The sequence below is a fragment of the Phytophthora infestans genome, genomic scaffold (genome assembly GCF_000142945.1).
Source record: "Phytophthora infestans T30-4 supercont1.131 genomic scaffold, whole genome shotgun sequence".
Lineage (NCBI taxonomy): Eukaryota > Oomycota > Peronosporomycetes > Peronosporales > Peronosporaceae > Phytophthora > Phytophthora infestans.
In genome coordinates, this window is record NW_003303628.1 from 118,554 (window position 1) to 138,923 (window position 20,370).

The following is a 20,370-nucleotide window of genomic DNA, read 5'->3' on the forward strand; positions in this document are numbered from 1 at the left end:
TCGTACAAAGCCCTGAGCTCGCCAAAAACCTGTTTCATCGATACTTTCCACGATGTCTCCGATGCATCTTGTTCTGCGCCATTCTCGAAGGTTTCTTCAGCCAGCAATCTCAGTAAGATCCAAGCAATATCATACACTTGTCCATGAATTTCGTGTACATCGGCGGTTTTATAAAGCAGCGCATCCTTGTCAGCCGAAAGTTCCTCAGCATACGACCTCATCTCGCCATCTACAGTAACAATCAATTCCGAGACTCTTTCCAGACCAACGACCCGGCTTGAAATACTGTCCAATGAATGCGCGCAGTTCCAAATCTCCGCTAAAGCCACAGCTCGAAACGCAGGCAGCGCATCTTTGGACTCCGCAACACGAGCGATCGTCCTTGAATATGAGTTCAGCCTAATCACACAGGACCAACACAATTAAGTACAACATGGATCGAGAACCTGATAAGCGAAAGATAGCAGTACTTACGAAGCCATGGTCTTGGCGAGGAGACGAGGGTTAGCCAACGCGCACCCTGAGAGAATGGCATCGTCTTGCACCACGTTGCTCGAAGGGACAGCATACAGAGCGCGACCGACGAAGAACTGGGCCATGTCTTCGTTCTTCAGATCTGCAAATGCCTTCTCGCAGTAGCCAACACCAGCGAGACGCGATTCTAGACGAGCTGAATGAGCCGTCGAGCACTCTTCTAGAGCAGAAATCGACACGGTGCTGCATAGAAATTTACTCACATCAGGCAAACAATCGGATACCGCTGGGTGGATTGGTGTCGAAACAGATTCCAAGTAGGTGCTGCCGTGTTCCACGCATTCTTCCCATCTTCTCAGTAAAAAACGAGCTTTCAACGACACGGCTTGAGCTACTGCGTCATGAGAACCTGACGGCTGGGAGTGCGCATCCTCATCTTTCTCATGCTTTACAGCAATGTCCTTGACAAGAAGTTCATGAATCGACTTAACACAACTTGTCACGTCGCTATTCTTGAATGGTACACTCTTCAGATGGCAGAGCTCTGAAAGCCGATCCAGGTTATCTGCATATCGCTCCATCAATTCATCCAGACTAACCTCATCGATGCACAGGTAGTGCCATTCGCTTACAAGTTGAGCTTGACGCAGCATCCAGCGCTCCAGTTTCCCCAACTCAACTGCAATTCGATGGAAAAGAGCGTTCTCAATGTCATTAGACAACACGGTACGGTTCTCCACACCAGCCATCCATGCTTCTATCAGATGATGCTTCGAGCGCACCAACAGAACTGCAGCAGCCTCTTGCAGTGCTTCATTCCAACGAGCGGTCAAATGCTGAGGAGGTAAAGTACGAAGCCGTACGTATTTGGAAAGCGTCGAGAAAAAGACATCTCCTCGCTCTGCGTGGTTCACAACGTCATCCACGAACTTCCATCTAAATTTCAACACATTGCATGTAGGAGCTGCCAAGTTGAATAGCTGCCGCTCCATCACCCACGGTTGACACATTTTCTCTATACCTTGCAGTGGTACGCCACGCAGCAGTTTGTCTCCAAGTGCACTGCATGCATATGCTACAGCGCATCCTAGCTCCGGTAGCCATGCCCTCTGTGGAGAATCAAAGAGACCACGCACGGTACACTTGAGACCCCATCGCTGTTTGTCCACAGACCCACTTCGAGCTTGCGTTGTTGCGCATAGCATGATCGTCGCAGTATCTCCTACCACGGTAAGCCCTCCAGCCGGCCAGTTTCCTCGCGAATATGACCCAAAGAAACAGCCTCCATCTTCGCCAAAGCCAACGTCTGCGTAGGGAAGCCGGTCAGCTTGATACCAAGCAAGTCCAGACGTAATGAACACGATATCAGCTTCTCCGGAGGTCCGACAGCGTGGGTCGAACTCGAAATGTAGCACGCTAGCACCAGGAATGTGCACAACACGGCGAAATACGGGCTGTGTGTGATTGTACGGATGTGGTGTCTCCACGACTTGATATCCTCCAAAAAGGGCGGCATCGTCGAGCGCTGCCCTCCGCCGAATCCCGCGTGTGCCATCATTCGAGCAGATGGTCGTATCAAGCACTCTCATCAGGATAAGCAAATGATCTCTGAATTCGCTAGAGAAATGATCCGGATAATTCGGGATGAAAGCAATTATCACGGGCAAGATTGTGCCCACTACCGATGCTTGTAAGTCGCAGCCACTAGAAGAGTCACTTTGGTAGCAACGTAGCATTTCTAGACAACAGTCAAGGCACGCGCGCGCAAAATGTTCAAACGTCGCCGTTGCTTCCAGCACCTCTTGCCCCACCTCTTTGAGCGATGTGGTCGGTGTTAGCTCCATACTGACAGCATACATTCGAGCACAGCAATAGTTCATAACGGCATGTAAAGCCTTGCTTACCGGGGTTTGAAACGGTAAGCCGTCGACCTTGAGCACCCACTTCTCCCGGTGGGTGCTACTTCTACTTTCAAGCTTGGACAACGCGAGAAGAACCTCCAAAAATCGAGCGAAATCGTCGGCTTCTGTTGGCAAAAAGTCGGCAATTGCGATACGCCCATCGTCCATCGGACTGTAAAGTAATCTCCTTAGTAAATCCACGCCACAATCACGCTTAGTTTGCAGTACCAAGAAATCGTGGGGCTCCAATAAAATCGCAAAGTACGACTCCGGTAGCTCGGGCATCGTGTCTTCGCTATCGCTCCCACAGCCGATAACATCTTCGCACGCAGAAGCGAAAAACTCAGATCGATGGCTTCGGCAGAAAATACCCTTGCGTATCCCCCAAACCAGCAGAAAGTGTGCGGAAATAACAATTTTCGAACGTTCGCGTTGCGTAGCTGCATCCTCCGACGCTTGGCCTGACACCTGACCGCTATAAAGACGTCCAGAGATATCCTTTAACTCACACTCGGTGTCTTTGAACAGCTCTTGCGTGGCATCATCACTCGCATCAATTTTCATCGTGACCCCAACAAATTCATACTCCTGCACCGTCTCCGCCAAAATACGCAAGAGGTCTGCTACAAGTCGATAAACTGCTGTTAGTCTGGTTGGACCATCGCCATCATCTCCATCTCCCTTAAACGGGAGCATTTTGCAATAGCGATTAGTAGCTCGAAGAATCTGGAGCACACCCTCGTCCTCGAAATCCACGCAAAAAGGAATTATGTAGCCAGGCAAGTCCTTAGCAGGCAACCGATCCAGCTCCTTTAATCGTGCACAAATATTCTTGATCCGGCGATTCTTTGGCTTGGTGCTCAAGTCGCCGTCCTTATGGTCAGATGGTTTATCACTCGCGGGTGGTGCTGGTTCACGCCCTGTTTGAAAAAGTATGTCCTGTAAACCAGCCCGCGGATGTTTGTACGCCGGAAGAGCTGCTCGCTTCCGCATGAGCTGTGCAAGTTGAGAGATAATGAGCTTTCCAGTATCTGCTAGTGTAGCACAGTCTGGCTCCGGTTGCTTCAGAGCCTGTCGACTTTGTTGCACATGGTCCACGTACTCTTCCAGACAATTAAGATAGCCCGAGAACACAAGAATCCGTTTCCGTCTCATGTCAACGCAAGTCGGCGATCCTGCTGGTATTCCCTTTAGTAGCACGGGCTTGTCTGCAAGTAATGAGCCATTTTCCAACGAAAAGAACCAGGACGCATCACTTGAGCTAGCAGCACGCTTTGCCTTGTCGCTGTGTTCCTCACTGGCAGTATACAGTCCTGGGGGCGAAACCACGCATAGCTGTCCATGAGTTGCGAAGAATGTACCGGCAATAAGCAGCACCGGATCTAGCGCACCCGATTTGGGCTTTGCCGCAAGAATAACGCTGGACACTGTAGGAATAACCATCGGTTCCCGGAGATACGCCCCACACGTATGCAGCCAAGTCGATGCTTCATTAAGCTGAAGTCCGTTCCTTCTGAGCGCTACTTGACACTCCTTGCGGGAGTATAGTCCACACCAGAATGCTGCAAGATCATTCACCATTTGCTCTTCCGTCTGCTGCTTCTGCTTTTTCTTGTCGCCGACCTTCTTCTTTAACGAGACTCCGCGAGCGCTTTCAGCAAATAACGACACATCAACAGTGGAAAAGGGATCAATGCCTTCAGATACAGCCGTTTCGGTAGACGCGTCAAAATCACTGGCCACTGGACCATCATCTGCACTGGGAGCAGTCTCATCCAAAGCAGTGTTCACAGTAGACGACGCATCTTCTTCTGCAGCTTTACCTTCAGACGGTGACTTACTCATCGATGGTTTGTCAATCACCGTGGCGAACAGACATGACTCGCACAAATCGAAGTCACATCCCAAGGTACAGCGGTATCGCTGGGTAGCGTTGTCACCGAAGCAATTAGACATGCCACCATCGCACATCCACGAAGTCTGCGAAGTACACAAGGTGACCAGATGAGAGTGAAGTGCTGATAGGGTTTCCACACCACCCTGGGCTTCACTTGATCCACTAGTGCCTCGCTTATATTTATCTCTCGAAGGTGTCAAGTCCAAGAAGAGATCGATATCCGGCTCCTCGAGTTTCATGATGGAAGTAATAATGTCGACCTTGTGTCGATATAGCACAAACTGGTGACGTGGCAGTGGCTCAAGTTCGTTCTCACGGCTAGCGTTCACCGCCCCCTCTCCACCTTTAACTTGTCCAGAGCTTCTAGCATTCGGGAGGGGTTTCTGCTCGAGAAACCCGTCATGTTCCAGTACGATGTACAAGTCGTAGCATCCTTCGGCACCCCAGCGATACGTGTTAACGCGCTGATTCTTGTCCCATCGGACGGTAACCCCGCTGCCTTTCACACCTCCCCAAGTGCTTATACGTTCCACTGTACCCGGACTACCGTTATCTCCATCTTGATTCGACCATTTCCAGTCAGGTCCACGGATAACACGATCTCCCACGCTAATGCTGACAGCTTCGGGAGACTGTGGTGGCGATTTTGGACCACTGTCACTTTTACTGAGTACAGCATTCACAATCTCACTCACAGGCGTGGACTTCCTCGATTTATGACTGCGACTTCTGTGCTTGCGACTGCTGCTAGTTTTACTTGATAGCTTCTTGTAGGCATCAATGCAGCGAACCGTAAGCAAGTCAACACCGTCCGTAACCATGGCATACACGCTGCTTTCAGTCGTGCCTTTGCCTATCAACGCACGATTCGGAGCCAATACCAGTTCCTGCACATTCTGCAAGTCGTAAGTCTGGATACGATCCACACGATGGCCAGGCATAACAATGGTGCGGCAGTAGAGTGCATCGCCAATACAGCAGAGCCACGATCGTTCAGCATCACGACTGCGAACATACTCTTTGTTGTGGGCGTACACAAAATCGCGCACCGTGGTTCCATGTCCAGTACCAATCTTTAATAGCCCCGATCGCCCAAATATGTACAGATAGAGGCCATCCGTCGCAATAGCATCACTGGTTGAAGGCTGATATGAGCACACTTTCCATTGTGCCGATAGATCTCGAGGGAACGTGGCTGCAAGGATAGGCTCTGCAACGTGTTGTGCCAATCGCGAGTAGTACAAGTCCAAGAGTTTCTGCAATTCAGGACGATATGGCCCACCATCAGCATCTCTGAGGTACGTAGCTTGCCCCAGCTCGATGAACTGCAACGCTGCTTTGGTCAGGAGTGTGAATGATTGCAGCTGCACTCCCATCGCAAACAGCCCTAGTAGCCCAGCAAACACAGCGTCTGATACAGCTGGCGTTCGTTCGCTCGCTGTGAGCTTTAGGAACTCCGCGGCTTCAGCTGCAAACTTGCTTGCGTCGATCGGTTCATAAATTAGGCTTGTCTCCGGCAGCTCAGCTAGGCGAGATATAAACTCAATAGCCGCATCCGTGTCGTTGACCCATTCTAGTGGACTTCTGAACGGCAAGTGCGGCCATTTCCGCGGGAATAAGCTCGGTACGGTTGTTTCGACCGCGTCATCCTTCTGAGACGCCACAAGCAGCGCCTGCCTCTTCACCTCGTTGAGGCTTTTATCGCCCAATTTAGACATCTCCACTACTTTGTATCCTGGACCGGTCTCCAGCGCACGTTGGTAGCACACGCGCATAAACTCGCCTTGTTTGCGATAGCGGTAAGCATTGGCGCAGTGAACACGTCGCGTGAACGCGGCAATGGCTCGTCTAGCTCTGCGGAGCTGCATTTGTTGTCTAGTAGATCGCTTCTTTTGCGCGCAATCTCCGTTATCTCCTGATCTCGGGGGGATGTACAAGTCACGGAACGGCTCGAATATCTGCTCGAACGTGACGGCTCCGACGCCTGGTACTTTTGATCCAGCCGCAGTGGCTACTGGAGACATATTCTGCGGTTCTACTTGTGCCTTATCTGCCGATTCTGTCCTCTCCCGGGGCTGATGGATCTTTTCATCGTCCTCCTCCAACTCAAAGTCATCCACCGAGTCGTAGTCGTCATCGTCGCTTTCGTCCTGCAGACTCTCGAGCTCCGACGCAACGCTCCCATTCAGTAGGCGACTGAGTCTCCTTGATGTACGTCTGGACGCGATGCTGCTTGCTCGACGGCGGCGACGAGCGCGGCGCAAGCGACTTCTTTCGCTGCTGTCACTATCGCTGCTACTGCTGCTTGCGTCGCCGCTGCGGATCTCATTTATGCCTAGCACCGCACCTTCGTTGAAGAAGTGGAAGGTCTCCTCCGTCTCCACGAAGCGTCTGGGCGACACCATACGCAAGTTAACCCACTTCTTCGCGGCGAGCTTTTTTAGCGATTCTGCTGGAAGCTTCTGATACTGGGTTTAGATTCTATTTATGAGGATTTATGACGTATGACAGTGAGTCCGCATTGAACAAAGCTTGGCATCATGGACCCTCCGCCTCCCCCGCCGCCTTCGTCGGCGCACGCTCCGCCTCCACCCAGCAGCTCTAGTGCGCCGTCCCCTGCACCAACTAGCTCTCCACCACCTCCTCCTCCCGGACCACCTCCCACGCCTTCATCGGTGGTTAGTACGCCACCCAAGCCGCACGCCCCTTCTCCGTCTTCCACACCCACGGGCAGCAATGCGACCCCAACGCCACACTCAAAGCTGTTGAACCACTTACCACTGGATGCTCCTGATGAGCTGGACCGCAAGTGGTTTGCACACTTCTACCACATGCAAAAGACCATTCAAGGCAAGGACGAGGCCGCTGCACTCGCCATATTGAAACAGCAGCCAGCCGAGGGGGTGACACCGCTGCCCTTCCAGCCGGATATTGCCCTGCTGTATGCGGTCGTGACTGAGCCGACGCTTGCCAAACAACATCTTCGCTACCTGACGGCGGTAGCTACTGCTGATAATTATAAGAATTGCATGGGATGGCTACAGAAACTCATCGACCTCAAGTTCGTCAAGCTGCTAGTGGCTTGTCGCAGCCAATTGCTGTGGCTCGTGAGAGAATTGGTCCATTTGAACGCACCAGGAGTGGACAAGGTCATTGTCTGCTTGATGAGATACTTGACTGGCGGCGATCCGAGCCGCACCACCGTCTGGCTGGCGTCGTCGATTATCCGAATCCTCATCGAGCACGAAGCGTGGTTGCTGTCATGTTCCAGTTTGATCCCGTTCGTCTTCCACACATTTGCAAGGATTTCACTCGACCACACTGCATCGCAAAACGCGAGTCTATTGAAGCAGGAGGTGGAGCTATGCACAACGCTGTGGAGCCGTCGCCAGGCGGATGTAGCGCAGCTTGGACGAGAAATCGTGCGTGTTCTCAGTGATGCCAAGGATGTAAGTGCTTCCGTGCGTACTTCTGCCTTCCTACGCTTATAATCTCACGTGTGTTGTGAATGCAGATCCCGGGAATGAACGCGCTCTGGAAACAACTGCGAAACGTTCGCGACACTGCTGAGCCCGAGAAGGATGTCACTGTGTACTCGGTGGCTCAATTGATGGCGATTCCGACCCCTCCCAAATATCTCGCTTACCGATTGAACCCGAAAATGGAGGAATATCTGCTCTTTATGATGGTACGTTCAACTAACCATGTAGTGTCAGTACTAGTTTGCGGGATGTTAACATCGGACTTATTGATATAGGAACGTGTTCAAGCTGGATCTGTGACGCGCTACCAAAAGTGGTTTTCCTCTCAGTTTTTGAGCAGCCCCGGATCGGACGCTCTTGTACCCGACCTCGTGCGCTACATTTGCGCGGTTTATCACCCTTCCAACCAGGTTTTGAGCTCCAAGGTCACCCCTCGTTACCACATTCTAGGGTGGCTGTACTTGCTCTGGTATGGTGATTTTATTATATCCTTTCTGATGGATAGCTTTATACTAATGATTGCTATCATGTTCAGCCACGGCAGTAAGACGCCAAGTGTATTGGCCCGAGTTCAGCTTGCAATGTTCTTCGACTACCTCTACTTCAAACCATCGGACAACATAATGACTGTCGAGCCAGCGATTTTACTAATGGTAAGAGCTGGTGGTAACCCCCTTGAGCTTAAGATTTTATTGCTAACTGTGTCGCTGCGTAATGACTTGTCAGGTGAAATCACTGAAAAGTCATCCGATGGTAACGCTCGCCATGATTCAATTCCTCGTATTTGCTGTGGAGAAGTTTGCCGCATCAGCTGTAAATCGGAAGCTGATGCAGAAGGGTGTTTCCACTGCTTTCGCGATGATTCTGAAGCTTGGCGTTGTGTCATATATTCATCCACTCCAGTCGTTTCCTATGCTGCTGTCAAGTGCCCCAGAACTGCAGTCGGATCTTCACCGTATTTTTCCAGAGCATTTCCCGTCTCCAGAGAATGCCAACAACGTGCAAGCGCACCCGAGTCCACTCTCAAGTGCTGGGGGAAGTCCCGCCAGATCTCCTGTAGCGACCAATTCGCCTCTTCGACAATCTCCTGTACGGCAGTCACCAGTTCGACAATCACCCGTCCATCAGTCACCACTGCGAGGCAGTCCTATTGGCGCTGGTAGCCCAATTACGTCACCATTACGATCACAGAGCCCCACGCATTCGGACGCTAGTATGGGCGGTGGTGGTCCTTCATCTGACACGAGCTCGCTGGGTGCGCTGTCATTCTTGCCCGACAACCAGCAAAGTGGAGATACCACGACGGAAATGGCTACTCCTAGTGACGCAACAGCGCTGCCAACTGTGACCTCCCCAAAGCAGCCTACACTTGAGATCCCTGACAGCATTTTAGCGCTTGGACGTGGTGATATCAAACACTTCCAGCAGATATTGCCGGAGCCCTGTACACGCCCCACCGAGAGCTTCCTGGAGTGCTTGAACGACATTTTAATTTCGTGGATACGTCAGAGTAACGCTGTCGAAATTGCTGCCCCTTTGGGGTCATTCCTGTATGCCTCGCTGGAACGGATCATTGTGTCATCACGAATTGCGCTGAATGACTCCCCAAAAGCCACATGTGCGGGTGTATTGGATTCGATGCTAGACCAGGTGCTCAGTGAGTCTTGGGAACTCTTTGTTCCGTTTCTGAAGGCTATGTATGCGCGAGATGTCACGATATCCTATCGGATACTGGCATTCTGTTGTTCCCGGAGCGGATCGAAACCCCCAGACGTTGCTTTGGGACCTTACGCGGCATTTGTTGAAGCCATTGGTGGCAACTTGGCTCAAAATATCCTGAAGGACTTGAACCTGAGTCAGCAAATCGACGATGCCCGGGTACAAGCATGTGCGTTATTAAACAAGCAGTTGCCTCCTGCTGCTCCCAAGGACGAGATGGATGCCGTTAGTGCTACTGCACTCGTCGTGTGTCCGTATTTGTTCGCGAACATGAAGCATCCGTCCCTGTCCAAGCTCATGGGTCGAAGCGAAGCGCTCGTGCAGCTGCTGCTTGGACTTGTGACGCCAGCAATGCTGAATGCGCTGTGCACTCGTGTCGTTATGCGTGAGTTTGCAGTTTTCAAGAGCCGCCTGGCCAATATCGTGCTCTCTTCGCTGCAATGGACGTCGTGGGAGCAGTACGGCATGTGGGATCTTGTGGTAGCGGAGCTTCAGTCTGGACGTTCAGCCACAGCCGAAAAGACCATGATGGCTGCAGCGCGCAAGGTGTTGGCCTGTGTGAACCCGAAGGAGAGTCCGGAGACGATGACGGGTCTGCTCAAGTGTCTGATCCACTTCAGCCCTGATGAAAGTGTTCTGCAGAGTGTGTTCAAGCTACCTGACTCTTACGACGACTTCCCCTTCGCAGTGCTGGCCTGTTGGATGGACAAGTTCCCGGACGTGGTGACAGGCCATGTCCGTAGCTCGCTGGAAAATGTCGACGATCTCTCCAAAGACAAGACAATTGCAGAACTTGTTCGGAAACTGAACCACCTCCAAGACCTGCACAACCGAAGCGTCTCCTCCTCCGATGGACAGATCGCTGTGCTCAAGGACGAATATGTCCTCACCGCATTGAAGAAACTACTGCACCGACCAGCCGATGCATCCGAAGCCACGGACTACCAGACACTACGAGAAATTTTATTTGATGAGGAGCCTCCGCACAAGAAACCTCGTCTAGCAGAAGAGAATTAGTGCTAGAGGAAGGTCAGTAAAGCTTTGCAACATCTTGTCCATCGCCACATGGCTACACGTCAGTCTCGTATTCCTCGCTTTACTGCCGGGTTACCTCGTTTTTACTGCCCTATTTTGATATTAACTCTCCCACAAATCGACACATACCTCGAAGAAGGTCGGTGTATTCGCCATGGGGATCGCAATGTCCAAAGTGTTCGCGGCGCTGTTCGGCAGCAAGGAGGTGCGCATCCTCATCCTGGGCCTCGATAACGCCGGAAAGACCACAATACTTTGTACGTACAGCGATGGACGAGTGAAGATGACAATGGATTATTCCGGGCTAATTGATGCTGTTCTTCACACCCATAGACCGCCTACAGGCTGACGAGATCGAACAGACAGTGCCTACAATTGGATTTAACATGGAAACTCTGCAATACAAGAACATCAAGTTCCAGGTGTGGGATCTAGGCGGCCAAACAAGCATCCGACCCTATTGGCGGTGCTACTACCCAAACACGGACGCCATCATCTACGTCGTGGACTCGGCTGACGTAGACCGCCTCAATATCGCCAAACAAGAGCTGCACGCTATGCTTGAGGTGAGAATAAAGCTTCTGGATAAAATGCTCTTGAGTTTGTCGTTCTGATTATATTGTCGTCTTGCAGGAGGAAGAGCTGAAGGACTCGATTCTGCTCGTATTTGCCAATAAACAGGACCAGAAGGGCGCGTTGAATGCTGCACAGGTACGTTTCAAACCAAATATTGAGAGTAAAAAGAAGAGAACTGCATCTGACAAAACGATTTTCTAATTGCTACAGATTTCCGAAGCAATGGGGCTGTCAGATATCCGCAATCGTCAATGGTCTATTAAAGAAACCACAGCAACACAAGGATCCGGACTCTTTGAAGGATTTGACTGGTGGGGTTTATACCGCATTGGCCGTGCGGATCTCCGTTGCTGACGTTTTTGTTGTACTTGCTGCGATTAGGATCGTGACGTGCATAAAGGGCGAGTAGGTGTGTGTCGTATTCCCAGGCATGTGTCGTCCTCAGACAGACCAAGAAAGCTTGACACGGAGAACCTTACAGGTCGCTGTTGATAGTGCTGTCTGTCCGCCCAATACATCCAGGGATGGAGGAGATCGCACGACCGGTCGTTTAGCAATAGAAGGAGAACCGAGGAACAGATAAACAAGTATGTAAGGAGGGGGAAGTAGATAAAGCAGGAAGAATGGAGGCATTGGCTCGGAGGCTTGTGCTTGAAGTAGAATTTTTGCATGACAGTACACTTACACTGACTTAGCGCTCAGGCGTCGCTTGAAAAAGCAGGTTCACAACTGTTTGTTCATTTCTCGAAATGGCGGTCGGGATGAGCAGCGGCACGAGCGATGCTGTTTGGTACGGCCCACCCGAGAGCTGGCCGACTGAACACTGTCGTGTCTTATACATCATCAGCAGATATGCACAGCAAGCTCGAAACGTGCAATCGAAAGAAACGTGGATCCGTCAGGTGGCTCTACTTGTGCTGCTATACGAAGGGATCGATGCCGGCGTCCTACCGTTCGACTACTCTCCGAGCCTCATCTGGCTCACGTTCAAGCGACACACAGACAGACGTTGGCTTCGAATCTCTCAAGAAGCCAAGTCGGTCATCGATGACTTGTGGGAGGCCAAACTTGTAAACGGTATCAAGCTTTCGTCTGTGGATTATCAACCGGTCACAGCGTACCAGGCTTCTTTTCGAGGATTGTCGATCGTGGAGCAGATGCCAGAGCAGTTGAAACAGGACACCGATACGTTCCTCTACTCTCCGGTGGCTACTTCTCGGGTAAGTCAAGCAGACTCTGCCCCTCCAGCAACCCCACGCCCTCCTCAGTTACTTCTTGTGCGCTACGACGGCTCCGAGTTTCATCTAGTGACCAATGATCAGTCGTACTCGAGAGTGAGCAGTATAACGGAGTGCGAGGATGTGTCGTACGTGTCGTCGCCCTACATCCCATCTTGTCTTCGCTCCAGTACGAGTTATCTCGTGGAGCCGACGAGCAATAAACTACGTGCAACTGAGTCTGCACGTGGGTACAACATGATGACCAAGGAGGCAAAGCAGAGTATCGTGCTCTCCCAGGTACACGCGCTAGTCGGGGAGTGGCTACCGTTCGGTGCTAACCAGATATCGGCATTGAATGAACGCTTGGGTGCTATGGAACGCTGTCAAGGAGGGCTTTTTAGTTCCAAACTCGACTTGCAGCCGACAGAAACGCACTTCGAAGTGACCCCAGGCCTCACACAAGTCAAGATTTTGGACTTCGACGCCATCCGATTCATCAATTTCGAGGCGGAAATCAACTTTCCAGAGAGCGACGGGATCATCCAGGTAGAAAACTTCGGGATGCACTTACACGTGAGTGGAGCTGTCCTGTACGGAGTCAAAATCGACGCTATTATGAACCACACAGAGCGTGCAATCCCTTTCGATCTACTGGCGCGGTTACTGGTGGATGTTCATCAAGATTCGTCGGGTATTATCCATGACTTGCTTTCTCGCTATCAGCTCAGCGTTCTTGACATGCTGTTCATGGGTAAAGCCGACCAACGCAACAAATACAACCTCATCACGGCTGCATCAATGGACCCCAAACTACCAGCCTGTAAGTATCTGGATAAAGGAGAGCGTGAGAACGAACTCAAGCAAGTGTTGGGCGAGATCTACGCTTGCTACGACATCACTCGAGACGACGTGCTCTTCCTGGGGCGTGATGGATGTCTGCTCAGTGGGCCTGGAGCGGAGCGATACGAGGCGCTTCTCACGACGTTCATGGGTCTCAACAGTCGAGAGATTTTCATCCGAAACTTCTTCGTGCGTACGTTTGTGCTGAGCGATATGCTTGTAGAATTACGTACATCTATCCGCAACTACCGCAAGCATGGCGAACACTCTCTGAAGGCGGTGAAGAAGTCCTTAAGCGACGCAGCACGGCACATGATTTTACTCATTGAATGTCTGCAGTATCTCCTAGAGTCCGTAGAAGCTCTCGAATTGCCGCCTGTACCAGTCGACATCGCCGGTTCCAAGATTTACAAGTGTCTGCAGCTCTTGGAACGTAAGAATAGCGTCATCGTGCGATGCAAGGATTCCATCAAACTCATTGAGCGTCTCCGTACACAACTCGACACGCTGATCACTAAATTTGAAGGTATCTCCCGACTACAGTTGACGTACGTATCACAAGGGTTTGACATCAACATTCGACGACTCACCGAGTCTCTGCGAGTCCGTGACGAGCTTGAACGCAACTTGGACGTCATCCGCATGATCTTCGCTGGTAATTTGTCTTTCGATGTAATTGATCGAATCAGTGGAGGTACGTTTAACGTCCCCAACCCAAAGTGGTTTATCGACTGGATTAAGAAGCCGATCATCGATGCTCCAGTCGCATTCTTGGTCATTAACCTGCTTTGGTTTGCTATTATCTGGATGGCGCTGCAAGCTTGGCTAGACCATCGAGTCTTCCGTAACGGCGCGACGCTTGTGATCCGAGCTCATACCGACAAACGGATCAACCTCACCCAGTTACGTCGAATGCTAAAGAAGAGGAACGTTCGTCTCGGTGTACTCGAGTACGAATCCGGTGGTCGACCTGAACTGCAGAGCTACAAGTGGGAAGAGCACGGCTTTCCGTTTAAGGACTCGTCAACGCACGTGCAGATCGTAGTGGACGAGAACCAGAAGCTGCTGCGTTCCATTCGTCTACAGATCGCACGTCCGCTGGACGAGTCGGTGCCTATCCACTCACGTCGTCTTAGTATGCGGAACGCGCAGAACCCAAATACGACACGACGACCTTCACGTCGCCTGCATCCAGCCCCGTCCTCGGTCACAGTGGTGGAAAACAATATCCTTGAGCAGTTCTCGGGGATTCTGCGGGCGGAAGGCGTTTACCAGGAGCGCTACGCTCCACTCGCAAGGCTTGGCAGTCAGATTAACCTACTGGCTCTAGCGCAAGACTTTGCTGAGCCCGACTACAATCGAGATGTCAGTCGTCTTCGTCGTCGACGCGGGGCTGTGGACACTGCGATCGTCTCCAACGACGAATCGTATCGCCCACCACCATGATGTAGCCATTTATTTTCGGTGATCGAGGTCGAAGACGAGAGATTTTGATTGGCCCGAATAAAACATGTTTCAAACAATTTCCCGTTTTTCAATAGGACGCCAATACTTCTAGCGACGCTTCATTTCAGCGTATTCGCCATGTGCCCAAGCGACGTTCTCAGCGGCTCTACGCCACCCTCGCCGTCTCCCGACGGTGGTTGGTGTCCGGAATTCTACCCCACGCGTGCCGAGTTCCAGTCATTCGCCACGTACGTCCGCACCGTGGTCGAACCGCAGTGTGCCAGTATCGGCATTTGCAAGGTAAAAGCATGAATAAAACTGACGAAATGGTGTAGAAAGACGAAATTTGTGCTCAGTTGCCGTTATTTTGTTCGGATTTTCTGATAATGAACCTCGTTGTAGATCATTCCTCCCCGTGGCTGGTTCAGTCGCTCGTATGACATCTCGCAATTGGATTGCCAAGTCAAAGCCCCTGTGTGTCAGCACGTAGCTGGTAAGAAGGGCATCTTCAATGTGGACCTTGTGGAGAGGAAAACTATGAGCCCTGCAGAGTTTCAGGTCATGACTGACGCTGCTACAGACAAGGAACCGGGAGGTAAAACATAGCTGTGGGCAGGAAGCTTAGAATATGTAAACTGATGCGTCACCACTGCTTGTGCTGCAGATACCGAAGATCCGTTGGAAGTGGAGCGGCAGTTTTGGAAGGGATTGAGAGGAACGATGGACCCGCCCACCTATGGAGCAGATATCGTGGTGAGCATCAATTTTTCTAAAGGCAATTAGGGCAAAACTGTCACTGTTCTGACATGCGAATATTTGTTCTAATGACTGGAACGTAACCAGTCCACGCTGTTTGGCGACGCAGACGCGCTGTCGTGGAATCTGAACGATCTCAACACGATTCTTCGCAAAATTGACCTGCCAGGAGTAACACAATCCATGTTGTATTTCGGCATGTGGAGGGCAATGTTTGCATTTCACACAGTATGTTTTTACCGGCTGCGTCTGCTTTGGTTTTAAAACAAACTGATGTTTTTTTGTGTCGCCAATGCAGGAAGACATGGATCTATACAGTATCAACTACGTGCACACAGGGAAACCCAAGTTCTGGTATGGCGTTCCTCCTGATGCTGGTACGAACGAAAAAAACATGTTGTGCCTAAGTTGTTGGGCTATCAATTACTTGTATAAGTCCTAACGACTTGGTGGACGGATAGCCTCTCAGCTGGAAAGAGCGGCGCAGTCGATGTTTCCTGAAAAACACCACGAATGTCACCAGGTACGGGCTGCTATTTCGCTGCATTTTTATCGGTTTTTTATAAGACCTTTGTGTTCGATTCAATGGAGTAGTTCCTTCGGCATAAAACATCCCTGATTTCTCCTGCGCGGCTGAAGGAGTTTGGAGTCCCGTTCTATCGAGCATTTCAAAAGCCAGGAGAGTTTGTAATCACGTTCCCGGCAACCTACCACCAGGGGTTCAATCTCGGTACAATCATTTCCTTTTCAGCCTTGCTTCGTAATCGACGAGTGATCTCTTAACATGTCTGTGCATGCTTAGGTTTTAACATTGCCGAAGCTGTCAACTTTGCAACCTTGCATTGGATTCCGTATGGGTTGAAAGCCAAGGTATGAAGCTCGAGCTGTAGGTAGTAGCCATAGCTAACACATGTAAATCTGCTTACTGCTCAGGTCTGCAAGTGCCTTCCCGACAGCGTGCGGATTGACATGGACTCGTTCCTAACAAAGCTGTTCGAAGAACCTCAGTGCGGCCCGGAACTCGTCGGCGAAGATCCTTGGATCTTCAGCTGCTCCTGCGGCAAGTACTGCAGTAGCAATTGCCAGAATTTCAATGTGGAGGTAATTACCTGCCCTACGAGTTACCGCTGTTGATGGAGTACTGACGTTGGTGTATTTGCTAGGAGCAATGGTTCGAGTGCTCAAAGTGCAAAATTTGGGCCCATGTTCGCTGTGTTCACTCTGATCTGGCTGACACGGCAGCGGAAGACCTGCCTCAATCATTACTCTGTCATCGCTGTCTTGCTGAAGCTACCGGGGACAAGCCTCGCTCTTTGTCCAGTGGTGGGGTGGGGCGGCGAAGTGGCACTGCGTCGAAGAGTGCAGTACGCGGCACTTTGGGTAAACGAATGAAGCAAGCTGTGGTTAGCTCGAGGAAGAAAACAGCGAAGGTGCCGGCCGTCCCGATGTCACCTCCGACAAAGAGAAAAAGTGCTTCAAAGTCCAACGAGGCAGGTGCCATTACACCCAAAAGGACAACGAAAGATAGTGCTGCTGTCCGCAAGTATCTCACAGTCAAGGGCTCGACCATCCGATTCGAGAATATGGAGGTTCGTCTTGGGGATCAGTTGCTCGTGTTGCAGTGCATTAAACTGACAGCAATGGGTGTGTATGTATAGGCCAAGGTGGCTGCCGTGGAGGGCAAGTATATTCGAGTGCACTACAAGGTAGGAACTCTGTTAGTTGTACTTCAAGATGTGATACACTTGCTCACTTGGGTGTCCTGTTGCCATTCTGGTAGGGCGAGTCTACAGACAACGATGAATGGCTGTCAATAACATCGAAGGAGTTACGCCAGCGGATCGTAACAGTGGAGCCACCAGCACCGAAGTCGAAGGACTAATCTTCTATTTAGCTTACAGTGAGGTAGATACATGTACATGGCATGCAGGGAGTGATCAATAATAAACCATGAATTTTAAAGCTGAAGCAGTTGCAAAGCAATCTTTCCAATAATACTTCCATCTTTCAGGTACATTTGACCTGGTTTAAATATGCAAGTATCACTTCCACACTTCCATCGGAAATGGCACGTCCTAGCAAGGATGTGTCTGTGGGCGAGTACGACAAGGTGACAGGGCTCACACACATCACGAACCAACGTGGCCGTCTGTTATTCAACATGGGAGCCAGCGTCAAGAAGCGACAGCGTCGAGTTCCTGCAGCCGATGCTTCTCCTACTCCGTTAACAACAACCGGCACGTTCACGGGACTGTCACTCTACCCGGAAGAAGCCAACTATCTAGTACAGCGAGGGGCATTGATTGTCTACCATATGACTCATGGCAGCGAAGAAGCCAATGAGTTGAGTGTTGCTGGGTTTCACGGATTCACAGCAATCTTGCTCAACGATACGCGTGTGTCACTCGCCTGTGTGGAGGTGTACGCCTTCCTAAAAGATCAGAAGCTGCATCCGCGTCGCTGCCTCGAGCCATTAACAGCAGCGACTTCTAGTGACGATGGACGAAGCATACCCCGACACTTGAACGATGGAGAGCATTGCGACGTCGCATTCGATGTCTGGAAAACCGTGACAGTCGGGAACGATGCAGTGGAATTGGCCTTGCCAACACCGAAAAAGCAAAAATCGAGAAAGAAATTGGCGCTTGTGTTTCGAGCGGCAGTGTGTCGCTTTGGAGACGTCCCGCCCAGCCCACGAAGTCTGCGCCGTGTCATTGAAAGAAGCAAATCTCGCGAATTGGACGGCGACGGTTCAAATTCTGCCTGCCAAGTTCCTGTGAAATTAGCGGTAGTCCACCATTACCAGAGCGTGTTGATATTTGAGCTCGGCGCACTACCAGTCACTTCAACTTAAACATCAACAAAAAATAAGCGGAAGGCGTTTGAAATAAAAAAAATGTTTTGATGTTTGAATAATAATAATAATAGGGCGCTTCTCAAGGAGAGCGCCACGCTACAAACTACTGCAGCAAAGCGCCTGACGCAACAGGAAGCTTGGTACGGGGATCTCAAAAAAGGACTAGAAACTACGGACGGACGGACAAATGGGACGGCGCTCTACGAGGAAGCTGCAGCACTTGTGACCACCACGACGTCGCCCTTCCCATTTCATGCCTTCTCGTTCGGGGCGAAGTAGCTTGACAGGAACTTTTCAGGGTCCAGCACAAAATCGTCGTCGGCGTCGTCCAGACACAGGTCGACAGCAAAATTCTCACCACCCAGCGAAGCACTGTCAAGCTCCGAAAAAGGTGCCACACTGGCGGTCTCCCCAGCTTCAGCCTTGACGTCATCAGGCTTTTCCTGTTCCGAGTTCGAGAACCACTCAAGTTCCTCCTCAGTAAGCTGCAACAGGTCGTCGTTGTCAATAGAAGCGAGGGTCTGGTCAACGCAGTGCAGCGAGTAGTCGGCCAGTGCTTTGTCCTCCGCGAAGTCAAGGATCATGGATTCAGCTGCAGCATCGGCGAAGTCCAGCGGAAGCTGGTGGGGCGGCTGCATGGCAGCGTGGCTCTTCATGTTGCGTGCGAACATGAATCGGGTGTCAATGGGGCTGGCGAAGAACACCTTGTTGCTCGAAAGAGACGGCATCTTCTGCTTCGGGGACATGTGGACTGCAAGAGGCTGCTCGCGAGCAAGACGTTTGGGTACACTGGGGAGCACAGACGCGTCGCTGTCGGTATCTGTGTCCATGTCAAGCATGGAGCACTTGCGCTTACGCATGAGGTGCATTTTCTTCTTCTGTGAAGCGGGGCTAGTAGGGATGGAGGAGGGCGCAGCACCAGCAGCGATTGCTGCTCGGTCTTGAGCTTCACGCTCCTTAAGACGTGCCTCCTCCTTCTCCAGCTTCTGGTAGTATTTCTGCGCATGCGTTCGGATCTGCACAACTGTGCGGGTCTTGATGAGCGTCGCGATCTTCTTCCAGGCGCGGTAGGGGAAGGTCTCGAGACCCTGCAAGAAGAGCTTGTGCTCAGCTTCAGTCCACCGACCTGTATTGCCCTTGAGGGACTTGCCCGAAGCAGAGGACCCGGTACGCCCGCCGTCCTCGGACTCGTCCTCATCATCGTCGGAAACGTCGTCGCTCGATCCAGAGGACGGGATGCACACGCGGTGGCTGGTGAACGCAGGGCTGGATTGCGCCTTGGCGGCGGGTCCTGAGGTTGCGGCAGCCAGCTTGGCAGCGGGGTCACGCGGGGACACAGTGGCAGCGAAGAGAGGCGTGTCGTAGCCCAGCGGGGTCATGGGCGCGTCGCCACTGCAGGAGAGAAAGGCGTCGTTAACGTGCTGTAGCGACAGGAGCTTGGGGTGGGATCGTGCACTCTTGAGCACAGCAGCGGAGGCCATAGTGAACGATGCGTTGAAGGAACAAAGGGGGAAGGGGGCTTCGGTTGTTCTAGAAGGATGACGGTGCACGCTCGCGAGAGTGATGGTATAGCGCACACACAAAAGATACACGGGAGACGACAAGACGGCAACGATCGCCAAGTGAACAGCAAGTAGAACGCTGGGCGCTTGGGAACGCGGCAAACACAGAGGAAAGTAGTGTGGGGAGCGCACGTGCACAGCTGCAAGCGAAAGCTCAAATGAGCAGGCGTTGCAATCTTTCCTTTTTTTAAGCCGACTCATGGCGGCGCCCCCCTTGGGTCTAGCGGTCACCCCCGGCGGGTACGCCAGGGGGCCAATGGCGGCGCTAGTTGAAGCTTTTAGCCAATCGCCGCTCCCCATGCGACGGAGAGCGTTCTTCCATGGTTCCATGGTTCGCTGCTGGGTCGACCCGTTGTCGCTGAAGCAACTTATAAATTGCTAGTCATTTGATGGAAGACAAGACCCGGCCCGCCAGCCAAAGACAAGCACACATACAAAGCCTAAGTTCGCCACAGTTACAGCGCGGCTCAAACTCAGCGGGACAACGTTACCGGATAGGCTTGTCAGCCGCCGCGATGTTCGAATGAACTGCGATGCAGGGCGGAGGAGTGCGCGATGCAGCGGACACCGGCAACCGTTGACGTGCAAGAGCGAATCTCCTCCGC

At 51.7% G+C, this 20,370-nt stretch overlaps 6 protein-coding genes across 6 annotated transcripts; 4 read left to right on the forward strand and 2 right to left on the reverse strand.

Annotated features, from left to right (window-relative positions):
* Positions 1 to 470: 470 nt before the first annotated feature.
* On the reverse strand, positions 471 to 6,677 carry PITG_20204 (uncharacterized protein; the record flags this gene model as incomplete). Its single annotated transcript, XM_002895792.1, has 2 exons — positions 471 to 5,951; positions 5,997 to 6,677. The coding sequence occupies 2 exons, from the start codon at positions 6,675 to 6,677 to the stop codon at positions 471 to 473; spliced, it is 6,162 nt and encodes a 2,053-aa protein (XP_002895838.1).
* A 426-nt stretch (positions 6,678 to 7,103) lies between these two features.
* PITG_20205 (integrator complex subunit 3, putative) lies at positions 7,104 to 10,490 on the forward strand (the record flags this gene model as incomplete). Its single annotated transcript, XM_002895793.1, has 6 exons — positions 7,104 to 7,721; positions 7,787 to 7,960; positions 8,030 to 8,223; positions 8,290 to 8,407; positions 8,481 to 9,411; positions 9,562 to 10,490. 6 exons carry the CDS (start codon positions 7,104 to 7,106, stop codon positions 10,488 to 10,490), a joined length of 2,964 nt encoding a protein of 987 aa, XP_002895839.1.
* A 137-nt stretch (positions 10,491 to 10,627) lies between these two features.
* Positions 10,628 to 11,726, forward strand: PITG_20206 (ADP-ribosylation factor family; the record flags this gene model as incomplete). The annotated part of the gene is made up of 5 exons (XM_002895794.1): positions 10,628 to 10,765; positions 10,842 to 11,074; positions 11,142 to 11,219; positions 11,295 to 11,395; positions 11,466 to 11,726. The coding sequence occupies 5 exons, from the start codon at positions 10,663 to 10,665 to the stop codon at positions 11,491 to 11,493; spliced, it is 543 nt and encodes a 180-aa protein (XP_002895840.1).
* A 119-nt stretch (positions 11,727 to 11,845) lies between these two features.
* PITG_20207 (uncharacterized protein) lies at positions 11,846 to 14,590 on the forward strand (the record flags this gene model as incomplete). The annotated part of the gene is made up of 2 exons (XM_002895795.1): positions 11,846 to 12,289; positions 12,353 to 14,590. 2 exons carry the CDS (start codon positions 11,846 to 11,848, stop codon positions 14,588 to 14,590), a joined length of 2,682 nt encoding a protein of 893 aa, XP_002895841.1.
* Positions 14,591 to 14,916: 326 nt separating this feature from the next.
* PITG_20208 (uncharacterized protein) lies at positions 14,917 to 18,200 on the forward strand (the record flags this gene model as incomplete). The annotated part of the gene is made up of 10 exons (XM_002895796.1): positions 14,917 to 14,919; positions 14,993 to 15,185; positions 15,255 to 15,343; positions 15,434 to 15,517; positions 15,645 to 15,723; positions 16,149 to 16,216; positions 16,280 to 16,447; positions 16,510 to 16,935; positions 17,005 to 17,052; positions 17,310 to 18,200. 10 exons carry the CDS (start codon positions 14,917 to 14,919, stop codon positions 18,198 to 18,200), a joined length of 2,049 nt encoding a protein of 682 aa, XP_002895842.1.
* Positions 18,201 to 18,235: 35 nt separating this feature from the next.
* Positions 18,236 to 19,905, reverse strand: PITG_20209 (uncharacterized protein; the record flags this gene model as incomplete). The annotated part of the gene is made up of 1 exon (XM_002895797.1): positions 18,236 to 19,905. The coding sequence occupies one exon, from the start codon at positions 19,682 to 19,684 to the stop codon at positions 18,455 to 18,457; it is 1,230 nt and encodes a 409-aa protein (XP_002895843.1).
* Between the last annotated feature and the right edge of the window lie 465 nt (positions 19,906 to 20,370).